Raw genomic sequence first — 27,016 nt, 5'->3', positions numbered from 1 at the left:
GTCTAACCAACAAATTGCACTTGAAGTAGCATTTGTAATTTCATCGCATGACAGAAGACGGATCGTTGGAAGATCGCCTAGCTATTTTTTAGGAGATCGTCGCTGATTTGGGTATTTTAGAGTCATAATACTCACCATTGAAGACGCGTATGATGCTTTGTTTTCAAAAGAAAAGATGAAACTTTTGGTTGGATCTGAGGCCAAAGATGGAAGGCCTTATTGTTCATGGTCATCACGAAAAGGGCAAGTCAAAGTCTAATATTAGTAATCCAGTTTGTTTTTATTGCAAGAAGAAATGATACATCAAGAGGAATTACAAGAAGTTGCGGAATAAAGATAAGTTGGCTGCAAAATAGAAGAGAAAGCAATCAAATAATTCAAGCAAAGCCGATGTCACAGAGGACTATTTGAGTGAAGAGATATCCTTGCTTTTTTTAATGGTGAATCTTAATTTGATGAAGATTGGATTCTAGATTCAGCTTCTGTTTTTAACATGTGCGCCAAGTGGAATGTGTTTGTAACATATGAAAGAATTTTGAAAGGTGTCATGGTCATGAAATATAACTAACCTGTCAGATAGATGGTATTAGTAGAGTCACACTTCAACTTTTGGATGAAACAATTAGAATACTTGATTAGGTTTAACATGTTACTGATTTGAAGAAAGATATCATCTCGTTGAATACTCTTAATTCAAAAGAGTACAAGTTCTTTCATGAAGGTGGAGGTGGAGATTTAAGGGTTCGCAAAGGTGTCTGTGTTGTATTAGATGGGCAAAAAAAAACCCTAATTATACATCTTGCAAGATTATGGAGAATCCAGGAAAAACAATCAACAAATGTTTAGTACCATTGTGGATATTCGGTTTGGTTTATTGTTGGAATTTGCTACTAGGGTTTATGTTGAAAAATATAGTTCAGTCGAGTTCAGATGATATGGATAATGTCATTTTACTACTACCTGCGCTGACAAGTTATTCAATTATTAGAGACAAGCCCAGTGAAGATAGGTATGATGATGCTGATTTTGTTATGTACGCTTAAGATATATCGTGGAAGAGGTGGATAATTTTTTTGTTCGTTGGAGAAATTAGTTTGATTCTTGTTGAAGTATTCAGTTCATTCTTTGCAGTAGATTTTTTCTCTAGGCGGAGAGATTTTGGAGTTTCGTTTGTTGCAATGGAATTTTTGTCAAAGTAGAGATTATTGGATTTATGACCCAAATTTGGTTGGATTTTTTGAAATAATATTGTTTCCTTTATTCCACGTATTTTTTATTGAGAAAATATTATTTCATTTATTTCATGTGTTTTTTTTTACTATTTCCATCTTTAATAATATTGTTAAGGTTCTGATATGTCCCCTCTATATAGTTGCTTCTTCTTTACAAACTGGTTTATTACATAAGTAAGAATTGAAAGAAACATGTTATAATTCTTTCTACGTTATAGTTGAATAAAATTTTCAATTCTTTTGCCAAATTAAATTCTTGTTTTTATGTTCATCTTGTTGTTGACGTCAATACTTCCTATTTTGCCATATAGTCTCGTTCCATCTTTGACAAAAAATTATCAAAAAAAGATCAACATTTAGCCCTTGTTTTGTAGGAATTAAAGTTAGAATTTTAGTAGATTTTGATAAAAAGTTGATGAAATGTATGCTTGAAAAATTATGAATCCATGAAGTATATAATTGGAATTAATTATCGACTTTAACTTTAATTTTAATCCCATCAAACATGGGGTTAATGTAATATCAACAACTACTATTTGGGTTTTGTAATAAAAGTTATTTTCTTCGGATAATGTTACCATTTTGGTCAAATATCACATGTAACAATGAAAGTTTAAAATCTAAACAGATATTTCCATTAGACTTGAATATCGATCACATAATATTTAGCTCCCATTTGATTTCTATTCTTATAAGAATGAGAATGAAAAATATAGTCGTTACGAGACCCACACAAGAAGGAGAAAGTGAAATATGGTAGCTTGATGTGATAAATAATAATCATATTTTTCATTTTTATGGTCAAAGAATAAAAAAAAACGGAGGCTTGAAGATATAAATTTCACAATTGAAAAATGGAAGACATAGTTATCAAATTTTATGATAGGTTGAAGACTTCCTGAATTTACCTTTTGAAAAATGTGTTCTGAAATGGCTTAAATACCTACGGACAACTTGTCCCCGAAAAAAGCAACCCTGAAAAACTACAAATTTAGTTGGAAGCGTAGGCTTAGGTAGAGAACTTCCAGTTTTTGACTTCACTTTTCACTGTGGAAAGGTTCTTCTCATCTAATTTCTTAATAAAAAAATATAAAATAACAAATATATTCCCCTATTTAAATTAAAAAAAAAAAGAAAAATTAAAAAATTGTAATTATGCTCCCAATTTTTTTTTAAATTGTAGATGAGTCCAAATAAATTATTAAAAGTGTAATTATAATAAAACGTTCCTACCTTTTAATATTATTGTGCAAAACTTACATGCATTTCATTTTTGACATTTCGACCCTTAATTTTATTGCGAAAATATCATTTTTATCTATTTTTTAGATTAAAGAATGTAAAATTATGAATATGCCCTCTTATTTAAATAAAACAAAAGTAAAGAAAAAGAAAATAAAGAACAAAATACAATTATACTCAAATTGTTAAAAAATGTACAAATGAATTTTAAATAAATAATTAAAGATAATTTTTAATTATTTATTTGAAATTCAGTTGTACTTTTTTTTTTGTAAAATTTGGGACTATATTTATAAATTTTCTTTATTTTTGATCTATTTAAATATGAGGTATATTCGTCATTTCATAGCTTTTATTGAGAAAATAAATGAAAACGATGATTTTCGTAATGTAATGTGAAAAAAAGGATGAAATGCAAAAAAGAAAGACACGGATATTTTGCACTATAATATTCCATTTAGAAATTATGATTATTATTTTCTTTTCGTATGAAAAAACAATCTTAAATTTGAAATAGATTTTGAATAGGGTGTGGACCATGTTTTCCACACCCCTCCCATGTACCTAATCATAGAATCGATTTTCATCTTGTTTAGAGCGAGCCCTAGCAAATATTAGGTTTAACGAATTTCTTTGCCAACTCTACATAAATGCTTGCTTTTAAATTTACTATCAATAACAATAGTTCTATTTTTCTTATACATTACAAATATTTTCTACAATGTAACCACAACACAACTACTTGGCTTAATAATATTTTCATATCTTTATCTAGTGTTGGAGGTGGAGTGCTGATAGTAGAATGAGAAGATACGTGACTTCATCCAAACTTAGGGGCATGCCATGTTTTCTCATAGATATCAATTTCTCAATCATAAGTTGAAGGACATTTAGTCTTTATTCGTCAACCATTCTAACACATTATTTTTTTACAGTACTCATTTTCAATCACACGTTCTTTATTAAAATAAATATTATATGTAAATAAAAAACTTTTCATTCTTTTTTAACTATACGCATTTCAACATCAATTACTAATTCATAATATATTATTCACAAATAATGAACACAAACACCCCCTTAATGCCCTGAAATGTGGGCTTGTAACTTGACCTTAACGTCAACTCAATCAATCATTAAGATTTGTTTAAACGATCTCAAGTTGTTTTGAAACATTAAAAGTGACGTTTCATTTTTGAGTCTCCGAACTGACTTGGCCAGATGTGATTCGACAAGAAACTTCGTATGAGACGTAGCATCGCCTCAACTAAGTAGGAGGCAACATGAAGGGAGCGCGGGCCTTGTTGATTTGCTTAGCTGGTTGCCTTGTTTATAATGAATTGGACCCTCTTCAAGAGAGGCGTAACAAACTCAAAAGCTGAGTTTCCTAAAAATAAAATACTCATAATTTCCATTCAGTTTCCATATAAAATTCTCATTAGAATGTTTTGTATATTCTCCGTAAATTACAAATGTTTTGATGGATAAGGTGCATTGGATTTGTTGAAGATTCCTGTATGTACTGACCAAACCGATTACGACTATTAGGTTGACTTTAGTTTTGGTCTAAAAGTAAACTTTTAAATATAATTAAGGCTTGTCTGGGCCATATTATTTTCAAAAAAACGTATTTTTCAACAATGATTTGACATCATTTCAATAATACGTTTTTTAATAAAATAATATTACAATCAAATCTAAAATTTTTTCTTATTTTTTAACTATATATTTCTCATTGATTTGACATAATCAATGTATTTTTTTCCTAAAATGTGACTTAAACATGGGCTTAATAATTTTCTTGTTATACCTTTCTGACAAATACTGTATTTTATCATAGGGAAATTCAAATTTATCCCTTGTTTTATAATCATTATTTCAAAACTTTTTAATTCTTATACACATTTTCAACTACACATTTATCAAACAAAATATTTATTCTTAAATTTAATTTTTTTCCCACTTTTTAACTACACATTCTTAAAAAGATCACTATTCAAAACATGAAAATTATGCTTCCTTCTAACTTACAGCATCCTAGACTTAATTATCAATGAATTGGACAACTTTCCTTGTTTCAAACATTGGCCTAACCTATAGGGAGATAACATATTAAGCAACTTTTTTAAGAAATAAAAAACTTATTTTTCATTTTTAATTAGAATATTTAAATAATTATCTTTTGAAAAACTAATAGAACAAAACTTATGCTCAAATTTTGTAGTATTTCGATTTAGAACGAGTCTACCTCCACCCGAGTTTTTTCTCCTTAGAATTGGCTAAGCTACTTAACAAGCAATATAATAAAAAAAAATATATTTTAAAAATAATTGAATTAGAACAATAAAATTACTTGATTATTCCATGATACTTCTGATATCTATTATATGTAGTACCGTTTGGAACCCATTTTTTGAAATGAAAAATGGGTGAAATAGTATTTTTTTTTTCTTTTTTTAAATGAGTGGTTGAAAAAAAAGAAAAAATTTCAATTAATGTGTAATATTATTTTATAAAAAATTGTATTGTTGAAAATATGAAAGAGAAATATGAAATAGAATTTAATAAGAGGTCAAACGGGGATAAAAAAAAAAAGCGTTTGGTTTTACAAATATGGCTATACTTTGACAAATCATCGATGTATCCACTTCAGGGATATTGATTTTGACATCTAAGGAGAGAAGGGTAAACGTTCAAATCCACGTAAACTTCTTCTTTATGTCCTTTTAATACAATTCATTGTTGACCTACAACTTCAAGTCATTTCCATGGACAAAATTGTAAATGTCTAGATGTAGATTCCGAGCAAAATTGTCTTATGTGACGCACACATCAATCGTCATTATAGCTCCCGACTGGCCCCATTATTTGAATTTATAATGGGCGAATAGATTTTTCTTTTTTTTTTTTTGAAAAGTGGATGGTTGTAAATGAAAAAAAAAGTTTTGATTTGCGTGAAATATTATTTTATTGAAAATTGTATGATTGAAAATAGAAAAGAAAAAAAATTAAATTGATGAGCTTTTAAGGGGGCCAAACGGGGCATAATTTGAATTAAAAAAAAAAACAATTTGAACCCCATATTTATTTAAAATGAAATAAGTTAAATAGGAAAATAAAATAAACCCTCTCTGCATCTTCCATCCCCTCCTCACCAGCTAACAACCACCATCTTATAACAATTTCATAGTTTCCTCATGTATAATAAAAAATGATTTGATCGATTATAATAATTTATAAACATTATTCAAACATGGACTAAGAGTAAATTGCTTCCAGACTACAAACCTCTCAACAACAACCAAAAAAATAAAATAAAATAAAATAAAATAATTTAAAACATTCAAATTCCAAAGGTTGTTAAAGCAATCCAAAAGCAAAAATTTCACAAACAAGTAATCATAATTTTCATTCAATTCCCATATCATTCATTGAACTAATATGGATCTTTTATGTCCACATTCATTCTCTTGCTTTTTATTCTCATTTACAATAGGATGCACTTTGAATGCTATTTCTTTGTAAATTATGGAGCATTTCCCATAATGAATGATTCCTATTTCTGTTTTGTAACAACCATTTGAGACAAAGTTGACTTCTCGGTTTGAGGTCTAATGAAGAAAATTCTCTTCTTTAAATTTTTTCTATCTGGTGGAGGACTTATCCTTTATATTAATTTATTTCTATAACTGCTCCTCTCATTAATTGGGTAGGTGCGCAAATTGGAGTAGTTTATTTCTCTGTTTTGGTTGAGAGAATCGATCAAAATTCTTGAACTGGAGATCAAGACAAGATAAATATTTTACATACATTAGTTGATTAAATTTGTCCAGTCCAATCCAGTTTAATCAAACGTGGTCATTATTGTAAATCCATTAATGCATCTCAAACATTTCAACCAAACGTGAATTTCTTCATTAGCTTGTAGATCAAGCCTACCATCATGCAATCTTATACTCAGATATCCATCAATTCTCTAAGAGCAAACTCTTCAGGGATGTTTGGTTAGGCATTTTCTTTTTCTTTTTAACTAAAATTCAGCAATATACCAAATAGATGTTTTTGATCCTTCGCAAATACATCGATGGAAGGTTTGACACCATCCCTTAAGTTTGTATATTAATAATAATTAGGGACAGACGCAGATATTTGAAGTTAGGGGGCACAATCAAACTTGCAAAAAAGATGTGAAGAGTTTTTCAATCGAATATTTATATCCAAAAAAATATAGTCCATGTAATTTTACATCCAAAAATTTACATGGGTATGACTTATTCGAATGTAAAATTTCAAAAATTTTTAACATCATATTCATATAATTTTTTTTAATAAAATGATGTAAATTATATTGAAAATTTGTATCGCAAAAAATAATAATAATTAAAAGTTTTTAAAGAAATCTGAGTTATACGTCGCTTTTTAAGAAACACGTTTGACACATCTTTAACTATTTTTTATATCTGTTTGGATCATTCGGTATGCCTACAATGTAGTTCTCGAAATGAGCTTTAAGATGACATAGACGTTTTGTGGATTCGGTTAGTGTACGATTGTCGGAGAATTTTCAAAGTTAGCGTGTTATTGAAATTCTCGAAATAGACCTACTTTGACAGTCCGTAACATTTGCTACAGTTCATCGTTTCAAGCACCATTAACAACTTAGAAAATTAGGTCGTGAGCACTTCGAAATGATATTAAAAATGCAATATTTCGATTTTGCTTGACATGTCAAAATAACTTCTAAAATTGAGACAAAAACATAAAAATTTGAAGAGAAAAAAAAAAACTAAGTTAAGGGGTGATGCGACCCATGCCCACCCCTATGTCCGCCCCTGATAATAATAATAAAGTGAAGATCAAAGAAGGACACTTTGGCCTTATTTTGAGAGCTAAATGAGGACGAATATCTAGCATACTTGATAGTTAAGATAAAATAAAATAAGTTCCAAAATTTATCAAACGTTTCTCTTCTTCAACCATGTCACGTCCTATCAAATAACACGTGGAAGAGATTTATCTACACACCCTGTGTTATGCCTCTTTGAATGAGACTTCATATGATCGTCACATGACAACCAACTGGCAAGCTAACCAAACCCACACACCACATCACCATCCTACATGGTTGAGGTAAGATCATAGCTGAGGTGATGCTTTACTTCATCCGATGTACCTTTAAGGGGTCGTCCCTTCAAGGATGTTAGGGGGAGTCTTGCCTTGGCTTGCCTTTAGAAGGATCCTATTATAGATTAGACTCATGTGGCATTTTAAGCATGGGCTTACTTGATGATGGGTCATCTCTCTTTGGGAACTGTGGTTTCTTCTATGTTAATGTATTTCTCAGCTTAGGTAAGTACGTTGGTTATTGACTTGGGAAGGGTCTTTGACGGAGACATCTTAAACATTTCATACCTTATGGTATATGTTAAAGTTGAGACTACGACTGTGATATATAGATAGAGAATCTGAAGTCTTTCCTTATTAAACCTAGTCATGAAATTGTGAAGTACTTCATTGGGCCTTTGACGCATTTGCATGAGTAATGTGGATGTCTTCCTGAAACGCTTGCTGCTTGCAAAGAAAGCGGAGAATTTATCGATCAAGTTTGAGAAAGAAGTCATAGAGTTGGGTTCCAATGTTGAAAACCAATCTCTAGCCACATTAGTAAGGTCTCAGAAAAGCCCTTGCACATTACCGCATCAGGGACAATCTGTAGGTTCATGATATCTGTATATATGCTCAAATGATTGATGAGATCAATTGTCCCATCATACTTCTTTATCTAAGGATACTTGAATCTATACGGCGAAGGGTATGATAAGTTTTCAGGGGTAAAAGGGGTGGACTTTATTGTTGCCTATGTATTCTAAACCATACCTACCACGATCCAGTCCTGAATGATCATGACGAGTTCAGAAAAGTCCATCATAATTGATCACAAGCCCAAGGCCATATGAGGTATGCTCGAAGTTTCGAAATCATCATTGCCGGGATGAAATCCGAACTTAAGCATTAGCCATAAGACTACCCTTTAGCAATGGCACTGGGTGCAAATTTCTTGGGTAACTAAATTAGCATGGCAACTTGTTTGCGAAGCTCCTCAAATGCTTCAGGAACAATTACGACTGGTGGAGGTGTTGGTTCTCCTGATGATTTCTCTTACGTAATCGAAGGATCTTCAGCGGGGGGTTGATTAGGGACGGATGAATTTGCTAGAAGATGTCCTAAACGCATATTAACCATTGCTTTTGATAGTTTTTCCAACATACGGTGCTAATGATTCTACCAAAAATCATACTTATGGATTTTCAAGATTGACGATTGAGAATGAGCATGAACAAGTATTCTGGTACCTAAAACACAAGTGCAGAGGTGTGTCCTTATCGTCCCTTCAATACTTAAGTTCGAGAGAGAATTTATACGTGAGGCTATAAAGCGAAAACAATATAAAAGTGTACTTGAATAGGGAACTTTGGTCATGTATTTATAGATGTTAATGATGGAGTTGTAAAAGTATCCAACCACCTGTAATCGTTATCCTTATCAAATGAGGTGTTTGTATTATATTGAAAGTGTTCTGTTTGAGTTTGAATTAAACCATGATGGGTAAGTAATTTGAATGAGTATAAAGGTTATGGAGAGTTATAGTCATTATGGAATTGATGTTCCTAGAAGGCGTGAGATAAGATACGGGTTTCGTTCTTATGATGTCCAGCCCAACCTGTCCCTGAAAGTTTGACCTCTATGCTTATATAATTGAGGAAAGACAAGATCGGGTGTTACAATATTTGAGATCATCAGATATGTTAAAGAATCATTTATGTGCTGAACAAACCAATCATGATTATTAAGTCATTCTTTTAGATGTATCATGTCTATAAACAGTTTAGTTTTGGGCCTTTTTTTCCTATTATTTTATCTTCGAATTGAGATGTAAATTTTTGGAAGGAAGGAATACAAGATCAAGAATCCAAACCGAGCTCCCTTTTTCCCATTGTGACCCAATTCACAAATCAATCCAATTGAAAATTAGTATAGGGAGAGAAAATGATTGACGCACATTTTCCTATTCGCAAAAACGAAGAATTTAGACCTAAAATGAAGATAGTTCTATTCCCTCATTTAGAGCAGATGAAAGTGGTGTTACGAATCTGTTCAAGCTGGTCAATCAATCCTTCATTTCTTTCTCCTGCCTTCAGACACATTGAACACTCAAATATTTTTTATTCATACAATTTGAAGGACTCATAAATACTATTCACTTATTCATCACTCATTTTTAAATATTTATATTTTAAATCATTTACAAACACTTACAAACATTCTTGCTTCTATCCTTTTTATTATTTTTCTTATGTGCATCGAGTAGGAACTTTTCATTTCTAGTATAATATTTAAGTAATAATCTCTTAAAAAGTTAATAGAACATAACTTATGCTTAAATTTTGTAATAATTCAATTTGAAGCGAGTCTACATCCACCCAAATTTGTATTTTTCTTTGAATTGGCTAAGTAATTCCAATAAGTAGAACTTCATTGTGAAATTTTTTTCAATACGAGTAATCTCTTGTCGACATTTTAATACAAATCATCATTGACCTACAAGTCTTCTCTATGGAAAAAAAAAATTGTAAGTTTTGTCTGAAAATGAAGCACATAACTATTACCTTGATTTTACAATTATAAATGTCCTCAGTTTTCAATGAAAATGAGTCATATAATTGTCAAGCTATTTCATTCCTGTATAAACTATAAAATAATTTAGCAAAATGACATCTGTGGTCAAAAAGTGTGGATTCATTGAAATATATAATCAAAATGAAGTTTGATTAATTTTTAAAATTATTTAAAATTTATTGAAATGGTTGTGTGTAGATGTATAGTAAGGTCCCCCAATCAATTTTTTTTGACCGACCAATTCTTAACCTTTGATTTTAATTAGCGTGAATGTCTTGCTAGACATAGATTCCACGCAAAATTGTCATTTAATTCTCATGTGACGCACACATCAATCGTTATTATAATATGAGTTAAAAGACAATTTTATCCTTACATTTATTTAAAACATAATTAAATAAGAAAATAAAATAATCCCTATCCACATCGTCCACCCCTACCTCACCAACTAGCAACCACCATCTATGAAACACTTCATAGTTTTCTCGACCTTTATCTATCATTTTGTTTTTCATTTTGAGAAACTTTGATTCAAACATATCTTTTTGCCCCATATTATTGAGTAGATTTTATAAATGGTTTAAATTTTAAATTAATAAAAATTAATAATAAATAAATGAATAGTACTTGTGAATCTCATAAAATATATAATTAAAAAGTAATTTGACTGATTATAAATAACTTATAAACATTATCCAAACATGGACTAAAAGTAAATTGCTTCCCAACTACGAAACTCACAACAACAAAAAAACATAATTTTAAAACATTCAATTCCAAAGGTTGCCAAAGTAGTCCAAAAGCTGAACTTTCGACAAAAGCAAGGAGTTTTAATTTTCATTCAATTTCCATATCATTCATTGAACTAATAGGGCTCTTTAGTCTCCCCATTCATTCATTCCATCCCTTTTTCTTTTTTCTTTTTTTTCCCACTAGTCAACGTTGAATTTGCACATGAAATGCTTTATGAGTGCTGTAAAAGTAATATTTGAAAATGCTTAAATATTAATTTATTTAAAATTAATGTCAGAGAATATATATGTGACAATAAATGTTAAATTATTTATTTAATTTATAACTAGGTAAAATTGAATGTTAATTAGTATACATGGACATGAATAATGAAATGTATTATTGAAAGTGAAATTCTAATTAACTTATAATTAGAACTAATAACATCGAAATACATAAATGAATAAATGAATGTGAATGTTAATTAATTAAGAATTATATAATAGGCAAATCATACATTCATTCAAGCACGCATGTTAAATGAATCTGTCAAATGTACATATACATTGATTGTAATTAAATGATTAAATAAATTAAATAGATATATAAAAATGCAATGTAGGGAATAATTGAAATAATTAAATTAGAGTCGGACTAGAATCATTCAAAAAATGATTTATCACTTGATGTGATATTTAATATATTATAAATTTATCATAGAATGCTATTTCTTTGTAAAGTATGAAGCATTTCTCATAATGAATTTAATTCCTATTTCTATTTTGTAACAGATAATGGAGACAAAGTCGACTTCTGGGTTTGAGGTCTAAAGAAGATTATTCTATTCTTTAAACTTTTACCATCTGGTGGAGGACTTATCCTCTATATTAATTTATATCAATTAATTCGCTGGAAATCTGCTAGCAAATTCGAGAACCTCAAGATTCTTATCTGTAAAAATCTCTTGCGGATCAGCAGTTGCATTTTTCTTGCGAACGAAGATCCTCATGCCCAACTTCATTCATATGGTCAACCCACATAATAGTAATACTGGCAAGAGATAGATGGGAAAAAAAAAATCTTAAATGCACTATTAAAAAATAAAATATCATGAAATACTGTAATATGATATATATTACTATATGACATATGAAATTGTTTCGCGCGAATTGTCGCTAACAATTAAAAAGGGATCAGACGATTGTGAAAGGAACAAATTTATTGTGACAAAGTCCCAAAAATGGGTGTTTTATTGGTGATGACTTTACAATTGGAATTTAAACAGAATGCCTCCAAGGGGCGCATGCACACGAGTACTGAAAAGAAATGTTTTAAATCTAAAATAATGAATTGAAATTACATATTCTCTGTTTGAGAGTGTTTGATTCGGGGTCTTTGCTCTATGTCTTTTTTCTTTTTATATTCCCTTGATGCTCTCTTTGTGAGCAACCGCTTAGAAACCGCTTGATTGCTTTATAACTGCCCACTTTCTTAATGGTGGCCAACTTATCGTGGAACTGCCGTCTCTAACTGCTGCCATTACTCTTTGTCGTTCAACCGTCCTCAATTGAACATCCTTGAATTGTGGAACGTGATAAGATTACCCAATAACAGTTTCGATAATTGTACTTTTGGATAACCATAACATTTTATGATTGCTAAAATCCTGGGCGATTCGAAGGTTTGAGCGAGAATAGGGTCATAACTCTGGGCGACTGTAAGGTACTTCATTCGCTCAGATCTTGGGCATCTTGCAAATTTGGGCGATGGTATTACTGCGTTCGTGGGCTTCCACTACATTCATTAATAACCATATTTGGGTCTTTATCCTGAATTGCTCAGTTGGGTTTCATTCTTTGGGCTATTCGAATTGGGCTGCACTTTTAGCGTGTCAACAATTACCACTCAATATGGCAGAATTAATATCAATTATTAATTTTTTGCCATATTCACTTTGTGTTTCCCAACAACATTTGAAATTCCCAAGAATTTCAATCATTATTTTCTTCCATAACCTGAAAATGTGCGACGTTGCAAACCCTTATAACCTCCAAATGCACGCCATTTTATCGCACTATTAAATCACGCCTCATTGCTTCGCACTTCTCTCTCGCAATATTACTGTTCATCTTCTTGCTTCCCTGCTACGTTTCTCAAGCAAACGTCAACAAAGTTTTATTTCGTTCCTAATGGCTGCTTCACAATTCCAATCTGGTGACTCTTTCAGTTTCGAAGACTTCCAGAAACTCCTCACTCGGCCATATATAACTCTGAACTTCCTTGCACCAGCCAATGTCGAACTCAACGAGTTTTACTAGGTCCCTCATTCAACAACGCCGAGGCCGTCGAACAAGTGGCGGTGGGCCAGCTGTTCCCTTGTATTTAAGGCCCTCCATTTCTAAACTCTTTGTCGCTGATGCCGCTTCGTGAAAGAGGTATTCGCACTTGGCCTAAATCTGATGTTGTTTTCTGTAGATGGCATGCTCGCCTTCTGGACCATGGTCCTACCAAGACAATTTTTGATAATGCTAGGATTTCTAATTTGCTAGAAATCTCTCTTCAACCCCCTACTTTTGATCCAGCGCTTTTCCCTATTGCTTTAAATTTTTGGTCCTCTGAGTATAATACTTTTGTTCTCTCTCTTGGTCCCATGTCCATTACTTTAAGGAATGTTGGGGCCTTAGTAAATCTGTCACCTTTGGGCGATACCATTTTCCCTGGTATTTTGATTTCTGGTGTCGCCACAAAATTTGACAAAAAACTCACCGAATCTTATTCAAGCCTGCAAAGCTGTTATAATCACTCGAGCGCTGAGCCTTCTCATGCTGAGCGTGTGACTTTTCTTCAGATTTGGCTTTGTAAATATATTCTGTGTGTGTCAAGCCTGAAGCCTTCTATGAGTTATTTACCCATAGCGCACGAATTGGCGCGTGATAGGCCTCTGAATTTGTATTCTTTCTTTTTGGCTGCCCTCTATAGAGGCATGACTTCTCTTCAATTCCAATTGAAGAATGGTGCATCTCCCATAGGCAGTGGGCCTCTTTGTTCACTCAAATGTGGCTGAGAGCCTATTTTCCATCACTTGGTGCTCTATCCTTTTCCCGTCATTCTGCTAGCTGCTATGGGCTAACTATTGACCCACTGAGTCCTGTACATATGTCCAGAAGGGACATTTTTCATTCTTTTATACTTTGAATTCAATTCCTTCTTTCTTTCATTTTCCTTCCTTTTTAACTCCTGATTATGTGCATCTCCTATCTACCCTGGACAATGCGAGCACCTCTCTGCTCGTTTGGGTTCAGTTTTTGACCGGGAGGGAGTTGTTCCATGATATCTTGACTGGAACTAATGCCAAAGCTGGGGTTGAAATATATGCTCCCCAATTTTTCGCTCGTCAACTCGTCAACTTGATTTTGGCCAAACTTGGCCTGTTCTCCCTTGTTATTTAAGAAATTTGATAGATCGCTTCCACACCATTAATAAGGCAGAGGCAGAAGTTATAGATGCTCGCAATATTCTTTTGACGAGTAACTTTTCATTAGCTCCCTTCAATCCTAGCCATGCCATCCATCCCCTTTTTGAACAATTCTGGCCATAAGTGCAGCGCAAATTGTTTGCAACTGATGCCAATCACGCTTTCCATTCATTGGATCAGCTGGACATTTCTTCCATTTCCCCTGTTTTGGTCACCCCTGTGTCCATTAGGAGTCCTTCCTCTTCTGTTCATGCTAAACAGTCTGTTCGTTCATTTACTTCTCTTCCTGCCAAGCCTACTGCATCTAAAAGTGCCCCAAGCCGCAAACGGCCAGCCTCAGTATCTCCCATTTTGGAAGATGATGATGATGATGATGGTGATGATGACACTCCTCTCATTGTCAGGAGAAAGGTAATTAAATTAGTTTACTCACAAGCACAACTTTCTATACTTGAAACTTTTCTATGCACTAATGGTTTATTCGGATTTCTCAGAAAAGCACAGCCTCTCCTTCGAAGGCTTTGGTGTTGGTAGCTCCTGCTCCATCACCCTCTGCTGAGGCTGCTTCATCCAAATTGACTGATGAAGGGACTACGCTTAAAGAGAAACCTTCAGTCCCGGAATCCTGATCACAACCAATGGATGAGCCATCTTCTTCGTAGGGTGTCAACCCCCCAAACGTCGAACCAGAAGGTAATACATTTTTTGATGTTTTACCTTTGCTTGTGCTATTGATTTTTGATTTGTTGCCTTTTGAGTTCTGCAGATGCTCCCATGGGTTTGCCCGTTGTGGCAAAGTCTTCTCGCTCAGACAAGGGGAAGTCCTCACAAGTGGTGGAGCCACAGGTGGTAGATTTGGCTGGGGATATGCCATCTCCCAAGATTGCTGATGAGGTAATCTTTGTTTCACTTTTACTTCCACTTTGTTCATTGTAGTGAAAACCTTCAATGTTGGCGACTTTCTTTGCAGGATGCTGGTGGGATTGTGCGTTCCATCCAGGACTTATTCACTTCCTGGGGGCAAGTTAAGACGTCTCGCCCTGCTTCAACCAGTCGTCCTTCTGCTTCTTCAGAGGAAGATATAAAGTTTCTCAAACAGTCGATATTTGAGTATGTGTTCTTTATGGATATGGACATCGGTCAGGCTAGTGCTGCCAAACATAAGGATAAGCTTGAGCATTTGAGTGCGTAGTTGGCGCAAGCACTGACACTTCCGTCGCTCAATCTTTCTACTGATTTTAAAACAACGTTGAAAGTTGTCCATTCCGAGATTCTCTCCTTGCTGGCAAAAAATGTTGAACTGAAGGCCAAAAGTACTCAATATCTTCGCGCTGTATCTGAAAGAGAGTCTTTGCTTCTGGAGATCAACAAAGCCGAGGACGAATTGAAAGAAATCTCTTCCGAAGTTATGATTGAAGACTCTTTGATGACCAGTTTGGCTGCACAGATGAAGGAGCTTCAAGCAAGGATGGACGACTGCAAGGCGAGAATGGCTGCTAAAAAACGCAATGCCTCCCAAGTAATTGAGCGAACCAAGTCTTTGGTCGAGCAGTATAAGAAGCTGGAGGTTGATGATGATATTTTGGCTGAATTGAACGTTACTTCTTCTCAGCAGAGCGAGGATTGGGAGAAACTTAGGGAAATAATTCGTTCAGTTTGGGGCGAATTGTAATTAAGGCATTTAATACCTTAACTTTTCTTTTTGTAACTTCATATTTACTTTCCCCTTGTAACCTCGTACTGATATCTATTGGTAATTCTGAACATACCAGCAGCCATTATCATTATTGAACGATTAATTTGTCTTCTTGTGTATTTATTGACGTTGTCTTTAATCGTCAACCCCCCAAAATATTTAACTGCTTTATGCTAAGATTCACGCATATTTTCTCTTGGTATTTCTGTCTCTTTTCCAAGACTTCGGGTCATTTGATCCTATTTACTAGGCACTAATGTGGCTGTTCATATTCTGTCTCTTCACCTTCACGCCTCTATAAATGTATTTATATTCCACACTTTTCATTTTCATTTCCATTCTCTTCTTGAAAACCACTTTGCTGCCATTGTTTTTTGACAATCGATCCAAAACCTTTGTCTTCCATGGAAATGGATCATTTGAACCGCTCATTTTGCTATCTTTTTTTATGTTGCCTTTGGTATGAGAGATATAAGAAATATTCTTTGGCCAACAAAGTTCTTCCCATCGTCTCCATGTTTCTTACAAGGAGTTTGATGATGGAAGATAATTTTTGAGGATGTCTGCAAGCCACCTTGCTTGCTGAGAGTGCTTCTCAGCCTCCTTGCCCGTATTTACAGCGATGCATTTAGGAAGGCGATGTGAGGGAGCTTTTTCTTCTTTTCTACTTGCTAAGAGTGCTTCTCGACCTTTCTGCTTGCCTTTGCAGTAGTGCGATCAGGATGGCAATCCAGGCCCGTTTACCCTCTTACTCGGCGATCGACCGGGAGATTGGTTTGCTCTTAATTGTAGCTTGTAGAGCATTTAGTATTTTGTATTTTGCAACTTTGTAATGAACGTTTGATAATAAAGGAATTTATTTGAACGTATTTCGCTCTAGCCCTTTTTAATCTATGATCGTTCAACGCGATTTGATTACGCTTTTATTTGTTCACTTTCTCATAAGGAAGGAACATATTTTTTTAAATATTTGCCATTAATGAATCTCATGTGCTTGGTGCCGTCTAAATCTTCTAAATGATAAGCTCCATTAGGCAACACATTATTTACTTTATATGGTCCCTCCCAATTGGGCGACCATTTGCCATACTTTGGATCTTTGCTATCCAAAGGGAGTATTGTTTTCCAAACCAATTCGCCCAAGTTGAACGACCTGGCTATAACTTTTTTATTATAAAATTTAGCCATTCTTCATTTTTGAACTTGCAATCTATCTAGGACGTCCAACTTTAATTCGTCCAACTCCAATAAGTTTTGAATTAGTGATTCGGTATACTCATCACTACTTAACTTATGTTGTAAACACACTCTGATCGATTGCACGTTGATTTCAATAGGCAAAACGGCCTCCTGTCCATAAGTAAGTTAGAAAGGAGTAATTTTGGTACCTGACCGAGGCGACGTCCTATAAGTCCATAATACTTTGTTTAGACATTCGTGCCAATTTTTGACTTTTTCATCTATCATTTTCCTTATTATATTTTTTAGAATCTTATTAGAAGATTCTGCTTGTCCGTTGGATTGAGCGTAATATGGTGTGGAGTTCACTAATTTAACTCCAAACTCGCTCAAGAATTTATTCACTTGATCTCCATTTAAAGATGTTCCGTGATCTACCATCAAAGTTTGTGGAATTCCAAATCTATAAATGATGTGATCACGGATAAATTCTATGATATTCTTTTGGGTGATCTCCTTTAAAGGTATCGCTTCTACCCACTTAGTGAAATAATCAGTTGCAACTATAACAAATGCATGTTACTTGGACGATGGGGGATAAATCTTCCCTATCAGGTCTATCGCCCTACCCTTAAATGCCTAAGGTTTGATAATAGGTATCATCTCTCGTGCTGACGCCCTTTGTATTGGACCATGCTTTTGGCATGCTAGACAACTCTTTGCATACTGAACGCACAATTCTCCCATTTTTTGGCCAAAAATATCCATTCCTAATAATTAACTATCTCATCCTTTGGCCAGCTTGATGAACTCCACATATCCCTTCGTGCACTTCAGCCATGATCGTCCTGATTTCTTGCAAACTTATACATTTTAGCAATATACCATCAGAGCGTTTCTTAAACAACTCTTCATCTATCAGTGTATAGTTTAGCAAACGCAAATTCATTTTTCTACTATCTCCTTTATTAGGTTCTTTAAGGAACCTTTTAATCTCTGCCCTCCAATCTATTGCATCTCCATCTTGTATGCAATGAATTTCAATCGTTCTCACCCTTCTTTGGATCACGGGCAATATTGTTTCATATTCACAAGTAGACTTCCAATTTAAAACCTTTGAGTATCCTGAGGCCATCTGGGCCAATTCGTTGGCTACGTCATTATATATCCTATTAACACATTGAAGCTCTATTTGGTCGAATTCTTCCAACAACTCTTGGGCGGTTTCATACTGACTTATAATGGAATCACTTTGGCATTTAAAATCACCAATCAATTGGTGAATTACCAATTGAGAATCGTCTCTAATGATCACATTCGTTATCCCCATATCTATCATTAATTTTAGGCCCACGATTAAGGCTTCGTATTCGGCCTGATTGTTGGTGCACATCCTGTCCAAAGTAAATGAGAACTTGTAACAAATCCCTAAAGGATTTATCAATGCTACTCCTATTCCTGCACCTTTAGAAGTTTTCGATCCATCGAAATATAAAACCCAAGGTTTTAATTCGAATGAATTGATCTCTAACTCAATTTCTTTAGGCATATCAAGACATGAATGATCGGCCAGAAAATTAGCCAAAGCCTGATTTTTGACTGCCTTTTAGGGAATGTATTGTATTTCAAATTCTAATAAAGCTAATGTCCAAAGGCCTACCCTTTGGTGCAAAATAGGGCGAGAGAACATATATTTAACCAAATTTACTTTAGAAATTAAATAAACGATTACGGGCCGTAAATAGCCATTAATTTTGTACATGTGAAATATAATGCAAGACATAATTTTTTAATGGCAGAATAATTACATTTACATTTTGTTAACCATCTACTCAAGTAACAAATCGCCATTTCTTCACCAAATTGGTCTTCCTGCGTGACCATTCCAGCTATTGATTCTTCTTCAGCCGATACATACACTTTCATTGGTCGTCCTTGGATTGGTGACACCAACACTGGTGGACTTGATAAATATGTCTTTAAGTTTTCAAAAGCCTTTTGATGCTCTTCTTTCTAGACGAATTCGTCCTGATTTTCAACTTTAAAAGCGGCGAAAAAGTTTTAGTTCGCCCTGAACAGTTAGAAATAAAGCGTCTTAAAAAATTTACTTGGCTTAGAAACCTTTGCAATTCTTTTTTGTTGTTAGGTGATTTGGCCTCTAAAATGGCATTCGTTTTATTTTTATCAAGTTCAATCCCCCTTTTGTGTACTAAGAAACCAAGAAAATTCCCTGCATTAACACTAAATTCACATTTCAAGGGATTTAACTTTAGTTTATATTGCTTCATTCGCACAAATGAACATCTTAATTGTTTAAAATGGTCCTCTTCTTTAAGGGATTTGACCACTATATCATCTACATACACTTCAACAAACTTGCCTATCATATCATGAAAAATCAAATTCATTGCCCTTTGATAAGTTGCTCCTGCATTTTTCAGGCCAAAAGGCATAACTACCCATTCAAAACATCCTAGAGACCCAGGGCATCTAAAGGCAGTTTTGTGTATATCTTCCTCAACTATATAAATTTGATTGTATCCTGAATACTCATCCATGAAGGAATACATTACATGTCTGGCAGTCGAGTCTATTAAAGAATCTACCGTGGGCATTGGATATTCATCTTTAGGTGTGGCTATGTTTAGATTCCTAAAGTCTATGCACACCCTTAGTTTACCATTCTTTTGTAATACCGGCACGATATTGGACAACCATTCAACGTATCTGACCGTTCTAATAAAGCCTGCTTTTAATAATCACTCTATCTCTTTCTTAATTTCAGGGAGTACATTAGGAGCGAAACGCCTAAGAGGTTGCCTATGAGGTTTAAAATTAGGCTTGGTTGGTAATTTATGTTCCACCAAATCTCTATCTAAACCAGGCATATGTTCATATTTCCAAAGAAAACAATCTTTGTATTCCTTTAATAAAGCGATTAATTTATCAATAACCTCTTGATCGAGCATTTGACTGATGAACGTTGGGCAATCTTCTCCTTCATTGCCAATATTCACTTTAATCAGGGGGTCTTGTACTTGAACGTATCCAGGCTTGGTGATCCTTATCACTTCGTCGTCCAGTTCCCTTGTAGGCACTTATTCTTCTAAACAATCCACCTTGTTGACTTCTCGACCAATACTTTGTTCTAACTTGAACATTGCCAGTTTGTCTCTCAATGCTTTCAAAGCTGCAGCTTCTTTCGTCTTGTCCTTGCATTCTTTATTGAAAGCCATTAATTTGGCTTTGAAGGCCTGAATATCGGCCATTTGTCTTTGTTGTTTACAACTCATTTAAAACTCCTTAGTCATTCTTTTGCCAATTACTGGCTCCTCCAAGGCCACTATGTTTGGCCTCATCTGACTGAACATTTCTGTGAGTGCATCCACCGAAAACGACTCTTCACTCTGCGCGACAATCTGAGATTCTTCTTCATCTTGGACTACTTTGACAGGTCCATAATTTCCTTCGTACATGAACCTTTCCACTGAGTTTGCTTCTTCGACAAAAGGCCTATGATCGGCCTGCACCACCTTTGCTTCGCCCTTGTCATTCCAAAAAACTAGGCACTGATGGAGCGATGAAAGTATACAGCGACTTCCGTGTATCCAATGTCTTCCTAATAACACATTGTAACTAGTGGGACCATCTATTACAAAGAAGACTGTGGTCCTAGTAGTTGTTCCTATAGTTATGTCCAATGGCATAACCCCTTTAGCTGAAGTTGCTCCTCCATTGAAACTTGTAAAGATGACTTCCGTTGGGATCATATTACATTCTGTCTTTGCGAATTTCCTCATCATCCTAGATGGAATGGTGTTTATAGCTGCTCCATTATCGACAAGCACTTTTACCACAGGTATGCCGTTAACTAGAGTTTTAACGTACAATGGCCTCAAGTGTTTGGTCAATTTCATGGTTGGTCGCTTAAAAATAACTTTTTTGACAGCATCTATTTCCACTTCTTGCTTGTCCTCTGTCGAGTTACCCTTTTGTGATAAGTCAACGTGCAGCATGTCGCACTGAGCCTCTATCTCCTGAATTTGCTTTTCACTGTTTTCTAATGCTTCTTTTTCAGTTACTCAACCTGTGGGAGGAGGCATTATTCTTAGAGGTGATCCATACTTTTCAGAGCGAGGCACTCTCTTCCTCCTTTTGGGCGTCCTGTACATCACGTAAAAATCGAAAGAATGCCCAGATGGTTCTCCCAATAAGTCTACTTCACGAACTCCCTCTCGATGTAATTGCTTCAACATAGTATTATACGATACTCCTGTTCTTCTTCTTTCTGCTTCTAGATCAAATTCTTCTTCGATGTCTGTCATACCATCATCGTCTTCACCATTGTAAGCCTCTCTAGAAGTTTGGTCTTCTTCATATTCCAGCATGCATGTTTCCTCTTCGTTATCCTCCTTTTCTTCCTCTCCTTTCTCTTTATTCTTGAACTCATTGGCTAGTAAATAGTTATTAGCCACGACAGGAGGTAACGTACCAAATTGGATAGTAAGGGGCTGATCTGGATCTTCTCCATCCCCTCTGTCTAGTTCAAACTTCGATCTCCCAGAAGAAGTCTCTGGCAATTCTTCCATAGGTTCGCCTATATCAGTCTCTTCACTATCTTTGAGAACATTCTGATTGGCCATCTCGAGTAGTCTAGGTGCCTTAGGACGCAGCATTCCCTGTTGTTGCCTCATCATTCGCCCGTAGTTCCGTTGAAAACGCCTTTGTTGGGTTCTAGTCATCTTGTTGAAAGGTATCGCCCTTCCAGCCTCATACTGGAATGAATGCCATACATTTGGTTGGCAATGTTGCGGTCTGAATGCTCTCCCATTATTTACTGGCCTGAACTGCCTCTCAAAAGGCGGTCCCTTATAGAACAATGTACCCTGCCCTCTACCAGGCTGAGCGTTTGGAAAAAAACTAGGGCGACGGTGATGCTGCCATATCCCTGGTTTCTCTGCATTTGCACTCACTTCTTTTTTGCATCTTGCACATAGGACGTTTTCATCCTTTTTGGGCTCCTTCTCTTTGATACGTTCAAAGACACTGGGATGTGGTCCAGGGTCTTCTTCTCCATCATCTATAACCAACTTGAATTTTGGCAATTTGTTTTTGAAATTAGATGTCAGCATGTTCACTCCAAGTGGCTGTGGAAAAGGATTTTCATCCACTGTCATCTTCCTCTTATCCTCGAACGTAATTCGTCCTTTTTCAATGGCATCCTATAACACATGGTGAAAAACCAAACAGTTATTAGTCAAATGTGACCATACATTATGCCACTTACAATATTTTTTACCTTTAATTTGTTCAGGGCTTGACAATTTATACTTATCGCTCAACTTTATCTGCTTATCCTTATATAATTGATCAAATATAAGGTTAGTTTTGGCTACATCAAACGAGAACGTTTTAGCCTTTATGTTTTCATCTTTTATAGGCTCATCCTTGCCCGACGGCCTAGGCTTAGCCATTATAGGACAAGTATACATGTCTCCTTTAACTAATTCGGCCAAACACATTTCGGTTTGATCGTAATACTCGTCATTAATGGTATGAACATCAAAATTTGGGTTTCTATAATAAGTCCCCTTACTAGAATTTTTCATTTGTTCTTCTTCTCTTATTAATCGTTCATACCTAATCACGTTCACGCTCAATTGGAAAAGATCGAAAAATTCCTTGTCTTTGAACTTCTTCTTCAGATCAAAGCTTAGACAACCTTGAGCGATTTTGACAAACTCCTTTTTGGGCAAAGGTACAAAACATTTACTTCTTGCTGTCTTGAACCTTTGAAGGAAACCTTCTCCCCATTTGTTTGGCAGTTGACGTAGATTCACCAAATCAGCCAAAGTAACTTCAAAATCAGTCTTATAAAACTGAGAGTGGAACAATTGCTCCAATTGTTGCCATGTTTGAACAGAGTTTGCTGGTAAATTGATGAATCAGGAGAAGGCTACTCCTGTTAATGAACTAGAGAACAACCTCATTTTATGATAATCAGTTACGTCACCACTTTGCAGTGTGAATCGCCCTATGTGTTCTAGAGTAGACACCTCTCCTAAATCGGTAAACAGTGAGAATTCTGGCACTTTATACCCTCTAGGCCATGGATATGTTTGGTCTACCCAATCAGGATATGGCTTTGTGTAAGTCGGCCTAATGATAGGACATACTCCAAAAGCCATCTGATCCTGTACGATTTTCATAATCTGATTCCTCAACATGACGTTGGGGTCATATGGAATTCCTACAGATTGGTTGATCGGTTGATTTGCTTGAGGCCTGATATTTGGTCCTTGATTGGCAACAAAGTTACCATGATTTGGGCCATTGTTACTATTAACTTGAATATTTATTCCATCATTAACACGTGGGGTATTCTACCTATTATTTGGGACATTATCTCTTACATTTAGGTTACCCCCCAAGTTAGATGTACCAACGCCACCATTCTGATTTGGTATTACACCACCCCCTTGGTTTGAAGTAGAGGGGTCGAAAGGTGGTTCTACCCCTTGATTTAAACTTAGGACTGGAGGATTATGTCCTACAGTTGTCCTAGCTTGAAAGTGGTTTGCATGAGGCACAACTGGCTGACAAATTTGGCTTACTAACTTATTCATTATTTCGTTCAAAGTATTCAGTTGTTTGGCCATGTTGTCATAATGTGCATTCCCATTCTGGTTAAATCTTTTCATATTATGAATACTTCGTATATTTACCTGCTCAACGACATCTTGTGTGGGTTCTCCGAGTAATGCACGCATGGTTCGAGGACTCAACTCTGTCATTGGTTCGTAACGACTGTGATTGCTCTGATTCTGTCCATCTGTTCGTCGAGAGCCATGCTGCTCCTCATATCGCTCGATCACAGACTGGACTCCTCCCTGACTTGCTGCTTCTTTATCGGGTTTCTGAGGCATATTGTTTCACCTTTTGTATCTTCAACACCAAACACCAATGTCCCACTGGACGTGCCAAATTGTTTCGCGCGGGTTGTCGCTAACAATTAAAAAGGGATCAGACGATTGTGAAAGGAACAAACCTCTTGAGACAAAGTCCCAAAAAGAGGTGTTTTACTGGTGATGACTTTACAATTGGAACTTAAACAGAATGCCTCCAAGGGCGCAAGCACACGAGTACTGAAAAGAAATGTTTTAAGTCTAAACTAAGGAATTGAAATTACATATTCTCTGTTTGAAAGAGTCTGATTCGGAGTCTTTACTCTAAGTCTTTTCTTCCTTTTATATTCCCTTGATGCTCTCTTTGTGAGCAACCGCTTAGAAACCGCTTAATTGCTTTATAACTGTCCACTTTCTTCATGGTGGCCAACTTATCATGGAACTGCCGTCTCTAACTGCTGTTATTACTCTTTGTCGTTCAACCGTCCTCAACTGAGCATCATTGAATCGTGGAACGTAATAAGATTACCCAATAACTGCTTCGATAATTGCACTTTTGGATAATCATAACATCTTATATTTGCTAAGATCCTGGGCGATTCGAAGGTTTGGACGAGAACAGGGTCATAACTCTGGGCGATTGCAAGGTACTTCATTCGCTCAGATCTTGGGTATCTTGCAAATTTGGGCGATGGTATTACTGCGTTCGTGGGCTTCCACTGCATTCATTAATAACTCTATTTGGGCCTTTATCCTGAATTGCCCAGTTGGGCTTCATTCTTTAGGCTATTCGAATTGGGCTACACTTTTAGCGTGTGAACAGAAATATATTTAAATAATTATTTCTCAATCCTTTTATTGGATGAGTCTCCATGTTAAAACAAATTCAAATATCAATGGGAAACGTCCTGCATATTACCGATAGTATAAGCAATTTTTGATAGCAGTCTATCCAATTTTCATCGCTTGCTGTCACCGATTAGGTTGCTGATTCAATTGTCCAAAATAGGGGATTTCTTCTTAATCCATAATTTCCATTTCAGCAGTTGTTCTCTATGTCTCTTTTACTAGGGGTGAACACGGTTCGGTTTGAGACAAATTTTCAAATCAAACAATTTAAAATGGTTTGAAATTTTTCCAAACCAAACCAAACCACTTTAATTTCTAAACCTACCAATCCAAACCATTTTTTTCCAGTTTTGTTCGGTTTAAAACTACAGTTTAATAATGAAAAATTAATATATATCAAATAAGTTAAATTGTAAATAATAGTTTAAAATTTCACGTTAAAACAAAGTTGTATTATTAAAAAAAATTATAAATCAAAATTATATAAGTATAATCATTATAATGCAACAACATGATATAAATATTTTAAACTCTTAGCCAATACTAATGTCATCCATTTACAATTATAATACATGATTCATTCTATTCATTAATATAAAAATATAGCATAAGAATTCATTGATTATAGTTAAATGATTTGAAATAACTAATAAAAGAAAATGAATAAAAGAATAAAATACAATAATGCCTAACTATTATGAATTTTTATGAATCATTCAATACTTCTACTCTATCCAAATATTAGCGAATTACTTTAAGGGAGCCCAATAGTTATTAAAACAAAACAAAATAACTACCAATAAAAATATAGAAAAAGATTACCAAAGAATAAAATTTTTTGGATAATCTGACTTGAATTTAGGAAAATTTTAAGAAAATTATTGGTAGAAGGAAATGAAATGTGCAAGTTTGAATTAAAATCTAGATTTAATTGACCGTTCAATTATAATAGAGAATTGATGGATATGATTTAGCAGTAATTGTTCAACACTTTACCCAATTTAATGATTTTATATTCATAATTCTGCTGACTAATGGGTATTTGGATATGATTTAATTAATTAATTAAGACATAAAATTGTCAGATTGAGTTCAATTAAATTATGTCTAATATGGATGTAACTTTTTAATTGAAATGTGTTAAATTTTAATTGGGTTAAATAAAATTTAGACTAATTTATTTTCAGATTTTTTTGGTAAACGATTTGGCAGTTTGAAACGGTTTACGAATATTAAAACCTAAACCAAACCCCTTCGATACGGTTTGGTTCGGTTCAAAACCTAAACGTTGATGGATCAAGTGGAACCAAACCAAAGGTTTCAGAAAAAGGGCTTCGGTTCGATTTGTGGTTTGGCGGTTTCGTTGTTCAACCCTACCTTTTACAATTGTTTTGTAATTGACCTCTTTCCCATTTGGTACTTATTAAATTACATTCCATTTTTCTTTCTCTTATTTTTAACCACATAATTTTCAATAAAATAATATTACACGTAAATTAAAAAAATTTCCCTATTTTTTTAGCCACTCATTAAAAAAAAAAAAAAAAAAAACTATTTCACCCATTTTCATTTCCTCAAAATGGGGGCCAAACAGGGGCTTATTTTGAAACATACATCTATTCTAAAATAAAAGTTTACCATACAATTAACATTGATTCTTCCCGAAATTGACTTATTGTTTAACACAATTAAAGCTGATTCCATTAAAATATTAAGGATTTTTACAAAAATTAAAAATTAAAAACCTCTGTTTAGAATCTGTATCCATTTTACACGTTGTGTCATTTAAATTTACACTTCACATAATACATTTTACAGCATGACGAACAAAAATTACTTCTGCTAAAGAAATTATAAATTTTCCATTAAGTAGACCAAAATATACGTAATTAAAAATAACAAATCGCAACATTTATATTATATTATTAACAATTTACAAACCAATTTTTGCATCTAATTTAATTATTTTTCCTTTTTTATTCATCTCTCTCTCTCTCTCCCCCCCCCCCCCCCCCCCCCCGCCCACACC

At 34.5% G+C, this 27,016-nt stretch overlaps 1 protein-coding gene across 1 annotated transcript in view; it reads left to right on the top strand.

Moving 5' to 3' along the window:
• The first annotated feature begins 22,013 nt into the window (after positions 1 to 22,013).
• The window catches only part of LOC111379832 (protein NPGR2-like), an 8,924-nt gene continuing 3,921 nt past the window's right edge, over positions 22,014 to 27,016 (top strand). The window contains exon 1 of the mRNA XM_023003267.1: positions 22,014 to 22,046. Within this exon, the coding sequence (XP_022859035.1) occupies positions 22,014 to 22,046 (33 nt within the window). The remainder of the gene's footprint in view (positions 22,047 to 27,016) is intronic.

Source organism: Olea europaea, unplaced genomic scaffold (assembly GCF_002742605.1).
Source record: "Olea europaea var. sylvestris unplaced genomic scaffold, O_europaea_v1 scaffold204, whole genome shotgun sequence".
Lineage (NCBI taxonomy): Eukaryota > Viridiplantae > Streptophyta > Magnoliopsida > Lamiales > Oleaceae > Olea > Olea europaea.
The sequence above is the reverse complement of the archived record's forward strand: the minus strand, read 5'-3'. Positions and strand labels throughout refer to the sequence as shown.